At 39.0% G+C, this 20,015-nt stretch overlaps 2 protein-coding genes across 10 annotated transcripts in view; one reads left to right on the top strand and one right to left on the bottom strand.

The window, feature by feature from the left end:
* Window positions 1–20,015, top strand: part of LOC138747075 (uncharacterized protein C7orf50 homolog) — a 250,789-nt gene that overhangs the window by 148,076 nt on the left and 82,698 nt on the right. The window lies entirely within an intron of this gene.
* The window catches only part of LOC138747073 (probable G-protein coupled receptor 146), a 110,566-nt gene that overhangs the window by 33,277 nt on the left and 57,274 nt on the right, over window positions 1–20,015 (bottom strand). For 5 of the 8 annotated variants that reach the window (XM_069905993.1, XM_069905994.1, XM_069905992.1 and 2 more), the window contains one exon: window positions 8,475–10,478. The exons of 2 other annotated variants lie outside the window; for them this stretch is intronic. In XM_069905993.1, the coding sequence (XP_069762094.1) occupies window positions 9,436–10,437 (1,002 nt within the window). In that variant the 5' untranslated portion in view covers window positions 10,438–10,478 and the 3' untranslated portion in view covers window positions 8,475–9,435. Of the gene's footprint in view, window positions 1–8,474; window positions 10,479–12,594; window positions 16,359–20,015 lie in introns of those variants that run through there. One more of the 8 variants, XR_011347295.1, reaches the window with a different exon arrangement.

The following is a 20,015-nucleotide window of genomic DNA, read 5'->3' as shown; positions in this document are numbered from 1 at the left end:
ATAAAGGGAGTGGGTCCTTAATTTTTAAAAAATAAAATTAAAGAAATTCCAAGCCAATTGGCTGTCTCAGTTAGTGTAGTCGTTAGCACAAGACTATAACAGTACCATTAACCCAGGTGTGAATTTGTATGGGTCTTCCCCAGGTGCTCCATTTTCTCCCCACATACCAAAGACCTACAGAGTTAGTTGGTTAATTGGTCACAAGAGTGTATTTGGACAGCACAGGCTCGTGGACAGGAAAGGGCTGTTACTGCGCTGAATCCCTAAATGAAATATTAAATATAATTTGTGAGAATTGAACTTGACAGTTTTGACCTGAAATTTTGAGGGGAGGGCAGTTTTTAAAGTAATCTCTTGCAGCTGTATAACCTTGTGAAGAAACCTTTATGCTCCAAATTTGGTCTCCAGCATATGCCCTGCTACTGGGAGGGGTACTGATGATCAGGCCTTGTTTGGAAAGATGGTGATTGGGTAGTCTGAATAAGGCAGGTCTGGGCCCCAGACTTGCTTGTGGTGAGAAAGAGCCAACTTCATGCTGATCTGTTGAGACAGTTTATTTCATGAAAATGTAATTTCATCAGTAGTTGCTTCATATTCTTTCAAAATGGATCAATTCGTAATTGAGGTTGAAGCTAGGTATTCAACCAAATGTAACAATGATTATGAAATGTCAGCACTGGCCCACTTGGGAGACGAAAAGAAGCTGCACAACAGGAAGAATTGTGCAACCATGATCAACTGGGGAAATTAGTGTCATTAGATTTAAAAAGGAAATATGAATTGGCCTGAAAATGCACCAGCTTTTAGGCTGAGAGCAGTTAAGAATTCAGCAAAAAAGGGGTAGGGAGTAATCAAGAGGGGAAAAATAATTAGAGCAGTTTTCAGGGAACATAAAAGTGATATGTTAAGAAACAGTTAGTGAAGACAAAGGTCTTCTTTAGTCAGCAATAGGAGAGTTTATAAAGAGGAACAAAGAAATTGCAGATCAGTTAAACAAGTACAGTAAAAAAAAACCAGTATCCAGCACCTACGGGGATTTGTCGATGCTGGAGATGCAAATTTTCTGGATGCTCAAGACTCACTTTTACAGTGGCTAACTAATACACCAGTTTAAAAGTCACTGCCAAATGTAAACTAATTAGAAAAAAAAACCCAATAGTATTGTCGTCCTTGATTTTGTAAAGTTCACTTTAATCAGGTAATTTAAATTTAAATTTGAACCCCAGATGCTGGCGCTGTAACAGTGTTATGCTAACTGTGTCACCGTCATAATTAACTCGCCCTCCCTCAAGTTTACAGATAAACCCTTACTAATATACTGAATAATATATAGTACAACATCAATTATCCAAAATATTTTTGGTCCCAGAAGTGACATCTGTTCAGATCCGTAATTTTTTTTTGGATAATTGAGGATTTTAGAAAAAATCCTCATTTATCCGAAAAATTTCAAAGCCAAAATGACCTCATTTCGCCTCCAAAAGATTTCAGATAACTAAGGATTCCGAAACAATCAGAAATCCTTAGTTATCCGAAAAAAATTTCAGAGTTGAACTGATATCACAGGTTGAAAGAATTTTGGAAAAACCTCTGTGTAGAAGTTTGAGTTTTTGGTGTTAGATTTATCTTATTTTGTTCTGATTGTTTTTTGGTGAGAATTATTTCATGCTTAAAAAACCTGCTACAAGTGATTTGCTGTTGCTACTGGGTTGTTTTTTTTTTTAAAAATGACCAGTTAGCCTTCCAGAGTCTATATTAATAAATTAACTTGGAATTATGAATTGGGAGTATTAATGCTCCCGGATTTTAAAAAAATATTTTTGGGCAACCCAATTGAAGTTTGTCACCTCCCTCTTTGATGGAGGAGCACGTCTCCATGGGTAAAATTGGAGTTGTATAAGGTTGGTGAGAGGATAGCAGAAAACCTTATAAATGGAATTCTAAATTATTATCTGGCCTTAAAGAAGCCCCCCTCCATTAAAGCATATAATTACAATATGGAATAAAATTAATGGGGATAGCGTGGGGATGGGGTTCTTTCACTCAAAACATCCCTGGCTCAAAATAAGTTAATTCCATTAACGATTGATAGTAAAATCCTGGACATTTGGTCCCAGGGAGGGGTCAAGTGTATTGAGGATTGTTATGAGCAGGGACAATTTATGACATTTGAGCAAGTTAGGAATAAATATGGAGTTTTAAATACATCTTGTTTTTCGGCTATCTTCATTAAGATCTTGTTTAAAGGACAAATTAGGTCCAGCACTAACCTTACCACATAATAGAAACTCTGGTTCGAAAAGGGACACAAAAAAAAATTATTTCAAAAATGTATTCCTTACTTCAGGTGGGAACTTCTAACAAGGGCTTGATAAATCAAGACAAAGGTGGGAATCAGATTTGGGTATAGAAATTGATCCATTTTGCTGATGTGACAGGCCAGAGGATCCCAAAACCCAGCAGCAATAGAAATTCACCAAGCCAAATGGTTACTTAAACAAAAGTTACTCTTAATTTTCTTTAAACATGAAAACAGGATCAAACTTTAACTTATTACTATTAACTGAACTTAACCTAACTTAACCCCCTTCTAATTCTAAGCACACATGTATGTAATGTGTGTATAAGTTCAGAAATGATCTTTGATTCACAGTCCAATCTCACTTTGCACTCCTCCAAGTTCACCGGTATCAGGCAATTCTTATACTGTGCACAGAATTCAACATTTATGAATCTTCACCAGGCTCTGGTGTTTAAAGTTAAATGGTTACCCCTCAGAAAGGTTCTTTGTTGGTTTTCAGAGAGAGATTTGTTGCTTATTGGACACACATAAACGGATTCCTTCCAATCAGGTCACCACAAAGTTCCATTTCTGTTTCTCTTATCTCAGGTGAAACATTATACAGCCAGCCATCTCCTCTTGTAGGGACCACAAGGGCTTTGAACAGGCTAAACTCAGAACTCACAACCCATCTTCAAAATGGGGTTTCAAACTAGCTTCCTAAACCCACTGAAGAAAACCAGCAGTCTCTCTCTCTCTCTCTCTGTCACACTTAGAGAAAAACTCGTTTGACTTTCTCTGCTTGCAAAATGATATGACCTTCCTAAAACAGCACACTCCACTAAAACAGCTTGCTGACTCCCAAAATCAATTCCTGAGAGATCTTATCAGTTTCCTGAGATTGAACCTCAATGTGAAAATCTCTAGCACAGGAGTCTATTGTTTTTGCAGACTTGTAGGCACCACCTTATGCATAACTTTTGCATTTCAAAATGAGATCTGTTTTGAAGTGTTTGTACCTTTTTGTGACCTAACTAAAATCCCACAAAAACATATCTATGCATAATATAAAATATAACATAATGTGTCACACTGGTTCATCTTATGTCAGGACAATATGATTAACACAGTTAATGTAAGGTGTCGGCTGATGCAATATAACTTCTGGCATCAGCTCTACCTTACTCCACAAAAGTTACATAAATTGAAATATGGAAATATCATACCATTGCTTTCGATGTGCTCAATTAAATGTGCTCAATGCATTCAACCTGGTCATGCCTAAAGTGAGGCCTTTCTGGGAAGATTTGGATAATCTCCCGGGAAAAAAAATTACTGAAATTCGATACCCTCAGGCACCTGAATTATTTTTATTGGGGAATTTAGAAGATGTAAGACCTAAAATAAGGCTGTCGAAACATCAATTAAAATTTGTTAAGCTCGCTTTAGCAGTGGCCAGGAACTTGGAAATCTGATTCCCAACTAGGTTTAGCCCACTGGAAGATAAAAATGCATAATTGTGTTCCCCTGGAGAAGATCACCTATAACCTCAGAAACAGGTATGATGTATTTTCAAGAGTATAGAATTCATACCTAAGGTTCATCGGTGTAAATCTTTAATGATTCCCCCTTGTGTCTCATCCCCCCCCCCCCCCACCGGTGGTCACAGTGCTGAGGACCCTAAATAAGTCCCTTGATGGGAGTGGGGTTTATCCGAGGTGATGCCAATCTTTTTCTTATTCTTTCTCTTTTCTTACCTTGTTTTTGGGGGGAGGGGGGGGAGTGTGTGGGAGGGTTCCTCTTTGGTTCAAGATAGACATTGAATTTGCATTTTTGTAGCATTATTGAAATTTTTCTTTCTTTATAATTGAATCACGTTGACTTTTTTCTCACTTTCTTTAATATCGACATGCGAATCGATATTTGTATTATTTTGTTAATATTATAGATATTGATGTTTTTATTTTTGATTATTCTTTGTTTTGACTGCATGTTGATTGAAAATTCTCAAAATAAAATATTTTTAAAAACGAGCAGTTATTTGAAAAAATAATTTAACCGAATTAGGCCTGGTCTCGACCATTTTGGATAATTGGAGTTGTACTGTACTAATAAAGATAAAGACTCTTAATAATCAGGGATAGGAAGCAACTTGGGAGAGTCCCTCCAGTGGCAAGTGTCATCGGCCGGCTCTTCATCCTGGGAGACGCTATTTTATTTCAACACAGCTTTATTCAAACAGCTGCTGTAGGTAGGGCCCGACCAGGACGCTATGCTGGCTGAATTTTTGGTCCCATCTTCACCAAGGTTTTTTTGTGTTGTTTCAGAGAACATTACTTTTACAATTTGAAACTTTTTATATACATTTTTATTTCTTCTTATTTATTTATTTCCTTGGGTTTTTTTGGCCATTTGCTTGAGTCGCTTGAATTCTGGAAATAGCCTTAAGAAACAGTAGATGTATTGGAGACCATTTTCTAATAATAGTAGATGTTGCTGCAGAACACTGAATTTCATGACTTGTTCATGACCATAAATCCTAATTCTGATTCTGATAATAATTTAGATACATAGCATGGTAACAAGGCCCTTCCGGCCCATGAGCCCATGCCACCCAAATGCACCCAATTAACCTTAATCTGCTGTACGTTTAGCATTATTTTTTTAAAAACTTTATTTAAAGATAACAATCAACTTTCAATGATAACAAAGAAAAATAGAGAAAAAACCCACCCACCCTCCCACCCCTTCACCCCTTAAGAGGAGCCAAATATAAAAAACAATACAGTAAATATAAAAAATATTTCAATGTCTAGATTCATATACTCCAAATAAGGAGACCACATTTGAACAAAAAAACGGATAATTATCGTGGAAATTACATGTAATTTTTTCCATAATAATACAAGTTCTCAATTCATCATGCCAACGTGAAATATTAACCTCCACATTATCTTTCCAGGTACGAGCTACACACTTCCTTGCCGCAGATAGCACCAAACAAAAGCAATTTGAAATTGATCTAACCCTAATCCTTTCAAAGAAACCATATATCCCAACAAAAAAAATCGATGGGTCTAATGGTAATTTAATTTTAAATAATTTTTCCAAAATCAACCTAATTCCTTCCCAAAATGGTTGTACTTTAACACAAGACCAGACTGCATGTAAAAAAAGTTCCAGTACATAATCCACATCTGAAACAAGAATCCGAATTACTAAACCCATACTTTTTCAATTTCTCTGGATAACTGATGTAAAAAATAATAATTGACCATTCCATATTGTACATTGGTCACTTCAGTTACACTATCATAACAAATATCCTCCCAATTATCTTCCGGAAAAATATAAGTTAAATCACTTTCCCATTTAAGCCGAGATTTCTCTAAGCCCAGCTTATCCATAGCTTCTTGTAACAGTTGATAGGTATCCGAAATATTACCTTTCTTAGGTACAGAAGAAATCAAAGACTCAAATTTTGTTAACATAGGTAAATACATCTCTGTACCATAATTCTCTTTTATCAAAGCTTGATAGTACACAAATAAGGAATTTACTGAGATATCAAATTTCTCCCGCAATTGATTAAAAGAAAGGAATTGACCACATTTAGCATTCTTTATGCTTGAGATTGGTTTCTATAGATTGGAAGGTGGTTTAATAGCAACTTCACTATTCAAAAAAGGAAAAATTAGGTATAATAGGCTGATTAACGTGATATTGGAAGAGGATGATGACTGGTACACAGAAACAGGAAAGAATGCTTGGCAAATTTAATGGATTTTATTTTGGAGTAGAATGAGTGGGGCAGAACCTATGATGTGGTTCTTTTGAACTTCAAGACAAGCTCCCATAAAAGAGGCTAGTGCACAAAATTAAGTCACATGGGATTCAGAACAAGCTACTGACATGGATAGAGAACCAGTTGGCGGCCAGGAAACATAATGCCAGGATAAATGGGTTCTTTTCTCAATGGTAGGAGTGGGGTATTGAGGTTTCAATGTTGGGACAACAGCTATTCATGATGTACTGAATATTAATCATTTCAATAAGAAAGTAGGTATCTCCAAGTTGACAGATAACATAGGTAGATGAAAGTATGAGCTGCGCGATGATGGAGAGAAGCTCCAGTGTGATTTAGACCAACCATTCTCAACCTTTTTATTTGCCATGGCCCCCTTAGAACTTTGAAGCAGTCAAGTTTAGTTAGTATCTTCCGTACTTCTATCAACTATATAAAATACATTTTATGATTTCAGTCCGTGCCCCTCTTAAATGTGCTGTGGCCCACAGCCCATACGATCCCCATTGAGAATGCTGATTTAGGCAATGTAATGCGGATAAATAAATATGTGATTACTGACAGTATACTGACTTGTTGTATCACAGCCTACTTTGGTAATTCAGGTGCTCAGGAACGTCGAAGGCTGTAGAAGGTAGCAAATGTCCATCAAAGGCTCTGACCTTTCATGCGTTGAAGATATCTGTGAGACCCTGGCTCAAGAAGGTAGCCAGCCTCATGTAGCACCCCCATCATCCTGTTCTCAATCTTTTCTAATTGCCACTTTTAGGTAGAAGGGCCAGAAGCCTGAAGCCCAGCCCCTCTAGGTTCAAGAACACTTTCTTCCGATGGCTATCAGGCTCTTGAACCTCCCCTTGTTACACTACTCATGGACTGCTTTGACACCAAAAATAACTGTCTGCACTCTCATAATGCCACTTTTTTCTCACACTGTGATAAATGTGAATATTTATTATCTATCATTTGTATCTTTAATTTGTTTTTTTTCATAAAGTATCCGTTTGTCTGCTGCAAGTAATCATTTCGGTTCATATGTACATTGTACAATGCATATGACAAACTCATTATTATTGCTCACTTTGGTGGCAAAAACAAGCAGGCAAATTATCTGAACAGCAATAGAGAAAGATAGAGGTACAACAACACCTGAGTTTCATTGTGTGTACCAGTCAATGAAAGTAAGCAGAGAGGGCAGCAGGTGGTTCAGAAAGAAGATGGTTTGTTGATTTCCTTCGTAAGAGGATTGGACGACAGAAGCAGGGATGCCATACTGCATTTGTACCAGGCCTTGTTAAGATCACACCTTAAATGATGTGTACAGTTTGGGTCTTACTTGAGTAAGGATAGGAGCAAGTGCAGTGAAGGACCACCAGACTGATTTGTGGGATGTCTAGACTGATGCATGAAGACAGATTAGATCATTTAATCTTGTATTCACTGGGGTTTTAAGAAATAACCTCACTGAAACACAGAAATCTGGTGGGATTGGGCAGACTTTAAGCAGGAAAGATGTTTCCAATGCTGGAGACGTGTAAAACTAGGGATCGCAGCCTTAACATATGGAGTAAACTATTTAAAATTGAAATCAGGAAAACATTTTTTACTCAGAGTGCAGAACTGTTTAATTCTCCACCACAGAAGGCATATATAGCCAAAGAGTTAAATTAGTTGAAGAAAACCATTCTATATACTTCTAAAAGCTAAAAAGATCAAGGAATATTAGGAGAAAACAGGAACAGGAGAGTACATTTGGATGATCAGCTGTGATCATGTGGAATAGTGGAGCAGGTTTGAAGGCCTAATGGCCTAGAACTGCTCATATTTGTAGTTTCCTATTGTAAGTTAACAGGAACAGCATTTTGGGCTATTTGACATGGATCTGTTGTTCTGTGTTCATTTCTCCACGACTGTTGGTGAGAACAATTTAAGCTGATGAAAGTACTTTACAGGAAGGCCAGTCGCACTCATTATACTGGCTCTAGTGCAACCTCCTTTTACTGCTAAGCAAATTAGTGCTAATCAATGCACCGAGACATAAAAATAAAAATAGTCTGCCGTTCAAGCAACGTCTGAGAAGCGAGAAACATAATTAGTGTTTCGGATTGATTACCTGCTCTCAGTCTCTGGTTTTGCTTTTGTTTCTGTGATTTGATTTTGTTCTTTTTCGTTTGACTTTGACTGAGAACTGAAATAAGACTTTCAAAATCACTCACTAAAAATAAATAATTCAGTGATATGCTTCACTTTAATCATATCACTATTGGCTGGTCTCAATCCTGGTATGGCCTCCTTCCATGTTGTAATTAAAATATGGGAACTCTCAATCCATGTGTAATCTCAAATGCTGGCGATGTAAACAACTTAATAAGAAATGCTCCCAAGCTGTAATTTTTCAGATACATCTTTATTCATGTACAAAGTGAAGACAATAAATAGCATTGGACTGTTTTATATTGTTTGTGTTTGATCCAGGAAGTACAATTATTTATAGATGTATACAATCAAAAATTGTGACAGATTAGTTAATGATGCTGGACATTTAACAATTAAAATACAAGCAGTTAGAGGCGGTAGTTCTGTCTGTCCGTGAAGCTGACTACAGCTTACTAGGCTATTGTTGGTTAGGAAACATCCATGCAGGCTCACTTTGGATATCATTTCTTCCTTTGCCATGGTGACCTATCCTGGAGAAATCAAAACAAGTTGCAGTTTTTCCCACAATTTAAAATTATGCAGCCTTGGGGGAAAAAAATCCATTGCGGATGTTGTGCCAGATGATTTTTGTACTTTGATATTTGCTACAATGTCCTTCCATGTACACGAAGAGACCATTCATTTCGTCAGTTTCTGTTCAATAACATTCAGAACAGTGGGTGGACGTCACAGCTTGCACTATCTGATTTGTTTATCATGCAAACGTTTTTGGCCTCTGCCACTAGTCGGCTGCGGCTGTAGCTTTGAGGCATGCAGACCAGTTCTGGATTCAACTTCTGCCTGCAATAATTTTTGTTTGTTACTCACTCAAGAAATTGCTTTAATTAGATTTGATCTGCACAAAACTTTTGAAGATTTGTTTTCAGAGTTTGCTTGCTATTCATTTACTATTGATATAATTTCTGATGTTAAGAAACCCCCACAATGGAGTCCAATGTTGAGCTGAACATTGAACTAAAAGGATTGATTAATAAAAGCCAGTGTAATATTGTAACTTGGAATGGTTTGGGAACTTTTTAGCCGCCAATACCTCTGCAATAATTATGGGCAGTTGGCAGGGTAACTACTCTTGCTACCAGGGTGCACATTTCCTTGATTTGTGAAGCCATGCACCATCTGAAGACTGGAAGAAACCTCAGTTCACTGCTACTTGTTGGTGCCCTTCTGAATGTTGGTCCAAACAACTTTCAGTCTGACAGTCCAGGCTTCTGACTAGCTGCCTTAGCTTGCTGGTGAAGCTCTTGTGCATATAGGTGTAGAGCAATGGTGCCACAAAACTGCATGAATATGCCAACAGCTTTGACAAGCTCTTAACAAAATGGTAGATTTGATATTGGGTTACCAAGTCTAATCCTTTTGGTTTAAAAGTAATGTGCACCAATAGTGTCAAGTAATAAGGAGCCCATAGTACAAGGTGAGTAAAAACTGTGGCAACTAGCAGTGGATGTATAGAAGGATCTAGTCTTGCAGAATCTTGATCAAGAGTGGTCGACTGGTTCCGAATTCGAAAAATCAATATTAAGGCATAGAGTACTGCTGCAGCTGGCACAAAGAAACCAATAAATACCATGATGGCATCTGCCACCTCCTTATTTTGTATTTTCGAGCATTCTATTATCTTGGGAACATGACTACACACGTAAAGCAGCAGAGATGAAAAGCTGGTCAGAACAGCCCCACCCCAGATGAACCCACAGATATGTTTGGTGTTGTAGGCACTGGACATGTAGGTTCTTGGCAAAGCTTGCTCAATATAGTAGTCCAAACTGAGCAAAGTGGTAGAATACATGGCGACCAGAGCTGAGATATTGAACAATATAAGTAAAGTGATGTAGACCTCTCTGTTAAAGTTCCATATGGCCCACTGTGGATTGTCCGGGCCCAGCAACTGCACCAGCGCCACCAAGCTGAGGATGAGGTCCGCAATTGCTATGTTGACAAAGTAAACGTCAGGCATGGTCATTGATGGTTTGTTGTAGAGGTTGACGAGAACCAGCAGAGAGTTATAGCAAATGCTAAAAGGGAAGCAGACGATGAGGTAAACAATGGAGAGGACGAAAAGGACCAATTCGAGCTCGTAGCAAAGCTGCTGATCCAGGCCATTCACTGTCACGTTGGAACCTACACAGCTCCACATCGTGGCTTCACTCACAATGTTTTAGTGGGTTGCAAGCTTGGCTGCAAAAAAAGAAATAAATTGCACTTAATGTTTTGTCTGAGTTGTGATTAAAAAGCAAAAAATATATGCTGTAACTTCAATTGCAATGCAACTAAATATTTGTTGCATGTGTTCTGACTTGAAAATACAACGGCCGTCATTCATCACTGCTACAATATCTGAGGATTCCCTATTTAACAGCATTTTTAAAGCCTCCTCATTTGAAAATGTGTAGTGATGGTTCAAAAAGTAACAGCCATCATCTCAAAGGAATTTACTGACTGTATTCGATGCTGGACTTGGCAGCTATGTCCATAGGCCATTTATGAATAAAAAATGTTTGAAAACTCACAGTTAAGCACTGCCTAATATAGTACTACGACCACAAGGAATGTGTCCATCACATAGAAGTCTTAGTGCCGATATACTGAAGTGTATAAATTGCCCCAATGCAGATTTGGCTACTTTTTTTGTTTGAAAGTTCAGAATTATATATATGATAATGAAATAAAAAGGGAAATTAAGCATCTTTTTTTCAGATAATCACGGCCTCAAATAATTCATTTTTTTGAGAGATTTTAAAATCTTCCATACTCTAACCTCCACCTTCTCCATTTTCTATCCTCTGTCTAATTCTGTCCAAATGATAGAGATTGATCTCATTACAATTTTACAACAAGAACTAGATAGGCTGAATTATTTCAAAATAATAGATGTAAATTTTATTTGAAAACAACATGAAAGTACTGACATGACTAAATATCATGGCCCACATCCAAATTATTTTCTTTTTCTTTGGCTATCTATTCTGCTCTTCTATTTGTGACGCTATACACAAAGGGATCTATTCTGAATCATGCATTTTCCATCATTCTGACATTTTCTGTGAAATCAGGGACACTGGCTTTGTGCTTCTTGGAATTTTTATTCGTACATATTGCACAACCACCATGGCAGTTTCCAAACACTGTGAGGTAATGTCCTCTTTCACTGAATTCTTGAGCATGTATTCTCCTATCTGCTCTTTAATTCTCTCTTCTCACCTTTCTGCCTCTGTGTTCAATATTATTCTCAACATTTGATTTTGTTCAAGATCTTGTTTTCATTGGTCAGAATGACCAATGAACAGGTTCAGGGTACAATTTTAAAAGCACCTGTCATTGTCAGATTAACATCCTAACGTTTTCTGTGGTCAATATGGTGTAATAATTTTTTAATTTAATATTTCAAATTAAAAATTATATTTAGACATACAGTATGGTAACCGGCCATTTCGGCTCATGAGCCGCTGCTGCCCTATTGACCAATTGGTGGGAGGAAACTGGAGCCCCCAGAAGAAACCCAAGCAGACATGGGGAGAACGTACGAACTCCTGACAGCGCAGGATTCTAACCCAAGTCCCGATTGCTGGCGATGTAACAGCATTGCGCTAACTGCTACGCTAACTTTGCTGCCTATGGAGACCAAATTATTAAACATAGTAATGAGGAAGGAATTTATATTGTATGGATATGATACTTTCACATGAGGCTGTGAAAGAGGAATCGTTAAATATATTTAAGATGGAGACAGTAAATTGAACGACAATGTCAACTGCAAGACAGCCAAGGTCGGAGCAGCAAAAATCTTATGACAGATCAGGCTCAAGGGGCTGAGTGGCAACTTCTGCACCCATGTTTTTACAAACATAATCATAGAAAGGTTACAGCATAGAAGGCGGCTATTCAGCCTACCACATCTGTGTCATCTCTCTATCACTGCTCCGTAGCCTTGCAAATTTTTCCTCACCCTATTCCAGGGGTCTCCAAAATGGTCGATATCAACCTCGAGGGGTTAATGGGACTATCTAAAGGGTCAATTAATGCCAGGGGGTCAAAAGGAGGTCAAAACACTGGGGAGGGTTGATTGAAAATTTGCGGTGGAAAGCAAGCGTGAATCAATGTAAAATAGCATCTATGGCAGTAGTGGTCAACTTCTCGCGAGAGCGGGCCTTGGTGGCTGCCATGTTATATTTGGCTTCGGCCTTGTAATAAGTAGAGAGTGAAAGGGAGGACGGACGAACATAGAAGAAAGATGTATGTGTTCTTACTAACTCTGGCAGCACCCCCGCCCCCCCCCCCCCCCCCATCCAGTGCCATCGCCACTCCGTCCAGCACTGGGATTCTATGCCTGGGGGTCAATGAGGGATCAAGAAGTATTTCAAAAAGGGGTCGATGGTCTAAAAAGTCTGGGGACTTTTTGAAATCTTATTGAAATCTAGAATTGAAGATACTTCCAACACATCATCATTAAGTTTTAAAAAAAGTTTGACCTTGTATCACCATTAATTCTTTTTCTCCCACTGAGGCAGCAGACCTGCAGAGTTCCTCCAGAACCACTTCAGTACCCTGATCTGCTTTCTCCTTAAATCCCTTGATCCTTTTGGTTTTACCTCCTTGAACATGTTTAATAATTTGGTCTTCATACTTTCTCAAATATAAAATCCCACAGTTTATCACCCTCCAGGTAAAGAAATTTCTCGGTCTCACTTCTCAAAAGCTTTTGACTCAATGATCAGCCTTGCTAAGGTTTGAGTCCAAAAGAGAAAGCACTGTGCATAATTGAGCGGGTACTCTATGGAGGTGCTGTTGTTTGGAGTAGAAAATGCTGGACCTGTCTCAGCACATCAACGCCAATTAAAAATTGTGCAGAATTCCTAGCATTTATTGAATGAAGTCTGACTTGTTGCTGGTAATCCTGGAAGAAGTCTCCAAGAGGGAGAACCCCATTCTCTTTATTCATGGCAGTAAACCTCATTAAGCTGTCTCATTTTGGTGGAGGATAATGACTTTAGCAGCCACATATGGTGTTTATGACAGAATAGATCTTAATGCTGAAAGGTTGCTTTCTTTCTCAGCTTGAAAAGCTTATCACTGATCACATGTTTACGATCCATCTCCTTTTCAATCTTCCCATTAAAACATGACTATTTTTATTCTGTCCTGCAGATTTGTGAATTGTTTGGACTAGTCAAGTTTTATTAAGCAGCCCATCTACCTTTTACATTAGGTTTACTTTGAATAAGAAAGAATAGATTGATAATTCTGGCACAGAATTTCTGGAGAAATTCAGCAGGTTAAACACCATCCATGGGAGGTTAAAGGCAGTCAACCTTTCCCTTCAATGTCAGCAAGACCAAGGAGTTGGTGAGAGACATCCGGAAGAGGGGCAGATCTTGCTCACCAGTCCATATCAACAGTAGTGATAGTGGACAGCTTTGACTTCCTAGGTATAAAGATATCAACACAACGCTGGAGAAACTCAACAAGTCAAACAGCGTACTTTATATCGCAAAGATAAAGATACATCACCAATATTTTGGGCTTGAGCCCTTCATCAAGGGATGAGCAAAATATAGACAGACAGGGGAGGAGCACAGGCCCACAGGCAAGGTGGATAAGGGAGGGAGGGCACAACAGAGGGAAGGGGTGATAGCTCTGTGAGTGGAGAGGGAAGGGGCGGAGAGAGGAAAGGAGACAGAGGGATTGGAAAGAGAGGGAGAATGGGGAGTGGTCTTGCTGAAACTACCCAGATGGAATAGTAAGTGTTGCTCCTCCACTTTTCTGGTTTGGTAGTGCATGAGGCCAGGGACAGACATGTCAGCAGGGGAGTGGGGCGCAGAAATAAAATGGGTAGCCACTGGGAGATCCCTGTTCTTGATGAGGACAGAGCGAAGGTGCTCTGCAAAGCAATCTTCAAGTCTGCAACCTGTCTCTCCCTACTTGACTCCCTCGTCCACTCATCCCTTCCCATTAATCACCCCTTGGTACATTCCCCTTTGACTGCAGGAAGCGCCCATATGTCCTCCCTCATTTGAGTGAAGCAGCATTTCACTCCTGAAACCGTGGGAATCATCTGCTGCATTGAGTGCTCTTCACTACGTCGGAGAGACTGTCTTCTTTCTTCCAGCTCTCTGCCCTCTTCCCTCTCCATTCACAGTTTTCCCCCTTCCTTCTGCTTTCTCTCATGCCCTCCCTCCTTTATGCACTGATTACCTCTTGCCTGTGCCTCTCCACCTCACCCTCCCCCACCCCCTGCTAATTTTATTCAAAGCCTGATGAAACTTAGCATCTGCTGGAGATTACACACCAACAGGTTCAAGGTCAGTTCAGACTCCTGAATGATCTCCAAAGTAGTAGAATTATGTACCATCTATCTCTGTAACTCTGCATTTTTTTTGTACTGTATTTTAACCTATTATTCGACTATTGACACGTCTGCTCACTGCATCTTGATTTAGGTGTCAATGAGCTTGGAATTTGTTTCAGTAAGGCCCAACGTGAGCTTGAAATACAGCACTTCAACTTCTTTCTGGGCATATTGTAGTCTTCCGTTCTTAATTCCAAATTCTGTAATTTGCTTTGTTTCTGTAAGAAATGCTAGTTTCCTTTCTGGTTCAGTATTTCTCCTCAGTTTGCACCTAATCCTGCTAGGCATCTCCAACAGATGGGTATTTCACAACTTTTAAATTCCTATCTTTCTGTTTTCTCTTTGACTGTTATCGTTCCATTGCTCATGTTCGTTTTCGCACTTGACTGCCCCATTCACCAATTATCCTGGACTACTTATTCCCGAGGCAACCCTGGTCTCACTCTGTCAGAGATGTACCTTTTGTCTTATCCTTATCTGTCTAACTTAAAACTGACTTGTTTTTTTTCTCTCTTTTTCCCCAGTCTGACTATGATCTAAAACATTAATTCTGTTTCCCCCTTTCCATAAATATTGCCCGACCAGTTGAGTTTACCAGCATTTTCTCTTTCATTTGTCAGCAAGACCCTGCTGCTCAGATCCAACCTATCCACCTGTAGACCTATCCTTTCAGTTAGTCCCCCCTCTTTAACCAAGCATGCTGTGCCATCTACCCTGATTCCTCCTTATTGCTTTGTCGTATATTTGGTGCATTTTGGTGAAGTGTGGCGACAATGACTGCGCAACGTGTTGTGCGGGGTTGGAAAATAAGCAGATTGTTGCTTTGAAAACTGTGTGACAAATTTAAAATCTGACAAAGTATAAACTCAATGTTCCTCCTGTCTTGCTTGGTGACTAACAATCTGCCCAATCAATTGATGTGGGAAGTGATGGAAACAAGAATTTCAAGTGATCACACTGTGCTTTACACATAGTTACCACTTCTGCACCAGCTAAAAAAAAATCCCCAGAATACAGTGACTGGAGGAGGCACCTGCTTTTGGTTAACCCATGATGGCAACAATATTGGGATTGCAGTGCACTGCCTTCCAGCTGTTCAGTTGAAGCGAACACTGCCCTTCAGGCTTAATCGACTATGAATCATGGCAAACGTTCTGTATCTGTCCATGCATGCATTGGACTTAATCATTTTAGTCCCAACAGATATTACTGCTGCTCTCTCTGGGCATCTGCTCTTTGGTCGCGCCCGGTTAACTGAGTCTATGTGAATGATACTTGGAGTTCTACCATCAGACTCCTCAAGGACAAACTAATTTAAGAACTCTTACTGCTGTGCTCATGGCTTTTTTCATTCTCTCTGTATTGCACAATTAGTTTGCTTACACATTTGTTATCCGTTTCCAGTTTTTAAACATTTATTTACATTTTTATGCTGTGTACAGTTTTTTTTGCCCTGCCAACAAGTGGTAATTCTGCCTCGCCCGCAGGAAAAAGAAATCTCAGGGTTGTATGTGATGTCATGTGTATACCCTGAAATTTGAGCGAAAGGGGTTGCTCGTGGATTATTGCAGATCTTTCACTCGTCACTCTTGCTGTCAGCGAGTTCAGCGTGGAGAGACATAATCTCTGTGTTTTCCTCTGTTAATGAGTCATTATGTTCCAGACCACGCACTTGAAATGTTCCCTCTTTGCGGACAGCGAATGCAAACCAGCTGAAGAAATTGTTATTCGATTGAGGTTACTTTGACTCCACTAATGTAAAAACATTGTTTACATGTTTTAAAATGCAGCCAACTGTTCAAATTTAGAAAATTAACTCTTTTGAGACCGCATTCGAAAAAATTATCTTAAATTCAGAATTTTTGAGGAAATTCTGTGTGCTTCTTTTACAAGTGGAATTTTAGATGTATTTTCTTTCTTGTTGCTGTTGCAGTTGAGATTAGTGGAACAGAGCAGGAATTAATTATGTAGAACTCAGTAACAAACAGTGCCATTGATTTACCCATAGCTTCAAAATGAAGGCACACAAATTTGTAACTGTCACTTCATGGTTTTTATATAAAGAACCACACGAAAGTGCCCAATTTAAGTTCTCAACTAACAGATGCCATACCCACAGATCAATCCAGGACTGCTACTCTGATGCTCTCTCTCTCTCTCTCTCTCTCTCTCTCTCTCTCTCTCATCTCTCTACTTCTGCCTGTCTCCGTCTGTGTCTGACTCCATCTTTCTCTCTCTCCCATCGTTTGTCTTTTCCTGTTCTTCTTTCCCCTCTCCCTTCTCCCTCCCTTTCCATCTCTCTACCCCCTCTTTCACCTCTCATTCTTTCGCACCCTTTCTCTCTTAACCTCTCTCTCTTAATCCCCCCCTCGCTCTTCCTCCCTCTTTCGCTCTTTCCCTCCTCTTTTCCTTTCCCACCCCCTCTCATTTCCTCCTCTCTCTCTCTTTCCCTTCCCTCTCTCCCTCTTTCTCACTTTCCCTCTCTCTCTTCAAAGATCGGATTGAAGCAGCTCAGAGCTAGCATTTGATTGTTGGCCTGGTAACTGGTTTATTGCGAAGTTCTCTAATCTAGGCATTTCACCTTATTTATGCCCCTCATAATTCTACAAGATCACCCCCTCAGCCTGTGCCCTCCAAATACACTAATCAGCCTACAACACCCACCCCCCACCCCCCCAGTACATTTTAAAGGGTGGGAAGAAACTGTAGCACCCAGGGAAAATCCTCGACAACAGGGGGAGTCTGTACAAACTCCTGACAGACGGTGCTGGATACGAACCTGGGTCGCTGGTAAAAATATCTTTGTCAGGGCCCACATAATTTTTTCTTTGGCTTTTCAAAATGTTCAAGGATACAAATGGTGGATCTACCTTTATGCATTTTATCTATATCGGGATGATGCTAGATAGATCTTATCAATGCATCAAGAGCATATTAGAGGATTGGTGAAGATAATACACCACCTTTCTAAATAAACACATGCTCATCCTGCAATGTCCATCAAGGTTATGATGGGCACATTAGTCTGGAGGCCTGCAATGAAGGATGCCATCCTGAATTTCAAAGGAATGTCATGGATTAAAAAAAAAACTTTTACAATATGCCTTTATGCATTGAAATCAACCTCAAAAGGACGTTGAAGAACTTTATTTGACAAAAATGTGACACTCAGTGAAGGACATATTTTGGGGGGCATCTGTGGATACTGGATTTACAGCTGACCACGGCAAAAAAGAAAATCCCTCCCAGTGGGAGCTTGAGGAGACGACTGAAAATATTTTCTGTGGTATAGCCCAGTGTGTCTCACTGAACATCTCACAAGGTCTTAACAAACCCAATCCACAGATGAGCTTGAAAATAATTGAAAGAACACCAAATCCCCCAAAATATGAAAAGAAAAATCACTGTTGCTAAATGTCCTGCAATGTTAAGAAGCAAAATCTTAATTTTAATGTTTAAAAAGCATTTAAAATAGCAAAGCAAAAATGCACTTTTCAACAATTAAAAATATATAAATTAAAGAGCCTGTTAGAAAGTGGAAAAAAACCTTGGAAGTCTGTCTAAAGTTTTGTTTTGAAATCATGAAGCTCATTCAAATTAATAGGAGAAAAGACTTGGTGTTTCCACAGAGTGTTATGGAGAAAGGAAGATTCATGCATTTAGATCCAGTTCCTTCGCCCACACTAAACTCCACAGGAAGTCTTCTAGTGGAATGCAGTTTGCTGCCCAGCAAAAAAATGTCAGTGGCAGCTATTTAAGGATGTTCACATTTATATATGCATTTGCAAAAATTCTGAATTTGCTGCTGTTATGAGATATGATGACAATTTGCGGCCAATTTCACAATTGTTAACCCACATAATCTGTGTACTTAAAGACCTGAAAGAATTGTTAAACTCTTAAAGGAACGTCTTTCATTATCTGTACTTTGGAATTAATTGAAATAGGTTTTTTTTTAATTTTATGTAAGTGTTCAACTTGTATTCTGCCATGAAATGGTTATTTTGAGAACTAAAAATCCCTTGATTATTTACCACAAAAACAACTTTTAGTCTGGTGGCCAAAAAATCCCTGGGGGTGGTAAGTAGGAAAGAACTAATAATGATCGCTATGTTTCATAAGGCTGGAACAATGAGTTATTAACCACAGAGATGAAATGAGTAAGACTCCTTATGTTCTTGTTTGCAATTGCGCAAATGGTCACCCTGTTTACTTTCGGTTTGTAGCTGCTGTTACTAGTATCTTGAATTTTTGTGCAATGAATTAATGTGAAATGTTTGAATCGGAAGCTTCACAATGCAATATATCCTGCTGTTATTGAATTTATATAGCACCTTCTGAGACTTCAGAATCACATTACAAGCAACAAAGTATTTTTCAACTACTGTATATCAATTTTGTAAGGTCGGTAATGTGGCAAAAATAAAAAATCATATCTGTTCTGAAACGTGGCAATGCAGCAGATCGTTGCAGTACTCAGGAGGATCAACCTGGATTGTGTTCATAGACTGAACCCAGACTTTTTTTTCCCATTGTGGAAGAGTTTGTGAACCAAGATTTGTAGCCAAGAATCACCAAGAGCTAGTAGTGAGGTACAGGAGTGTCTGGTACATCAATCCCATTTCCATTTCAAGTTATCCTTGAATTACATTGTTTGCATTATCATCCTTTCATGTATCCTATGTTGGTGATGAGCTAAAATCCAGATTCATCCCCAACATTTAGGTCTTTAATCTATCCAAAATGAAGTGAACTGAAACAAGTTGCAAGGATTGTAGCCAAGAACCTTGCAAGTTAAGTTAGGTGCCGAATATCCGGGGGGCAGAGCTACTTGCAGAGTTGTTAAGTTACCAGCTTTGGAGGAAGCGTATTCTTTCCACCATAATGTATACGTAATCTAACGTCCTGGTAAATACTTCACCCTACCTTTATCGTCAAGCCAGTGATCAATCCTGGTTCAGTGGGGAGTGCAGAAGAAAAAAAAAACTTCTGAAAATGCATCATAAACCTGGCAGAGTTCCAGTAAAACTATGTGTGCTAAACTGCATGCAAAAGCCATATTTCAATATGAATGATGCTTGGCAATTAAATGGGTAGCAGCTGACCATTTCGAAGGTCATGCTTTGAACAGTGAGTTGGTAAATGCGTGACAATTACAGACTAGAGTGAATAAATGCGACAATATCAAAAACAGGAAAAAGCAACGTATCTGAATGGCAAATGGTAAGAAAAGAGGGAGATGTACTAAAACTTGAGTTTCCTTTCGCTCGTTCATGAAAATAACTTAACAAGGGATGAGGCAAATGATATGTTGGCCTTCATAGCAAGATGACTTGGGCGCAATGTCTTACCCTAATTGCACGGGGCAT

This window comes from Narcine bancroftii, chromosome 12, assembly GCF_036971445.1.
Source record: "Narcine bancroftii isolate sNarBan1 chromosome 12, sNarBan1.hap1, whole genome shotgun sequence".
NCBI classification, from domain to species: Eukaryota; Metazoa; Chordata; class Chondrichthyes; order Torpediniformes; family Narcinidae; genus Narcine; species Narcine bancroftii.
This window is presented reverse-complemented; position numbering and strand designations above follow the sequence as displayed.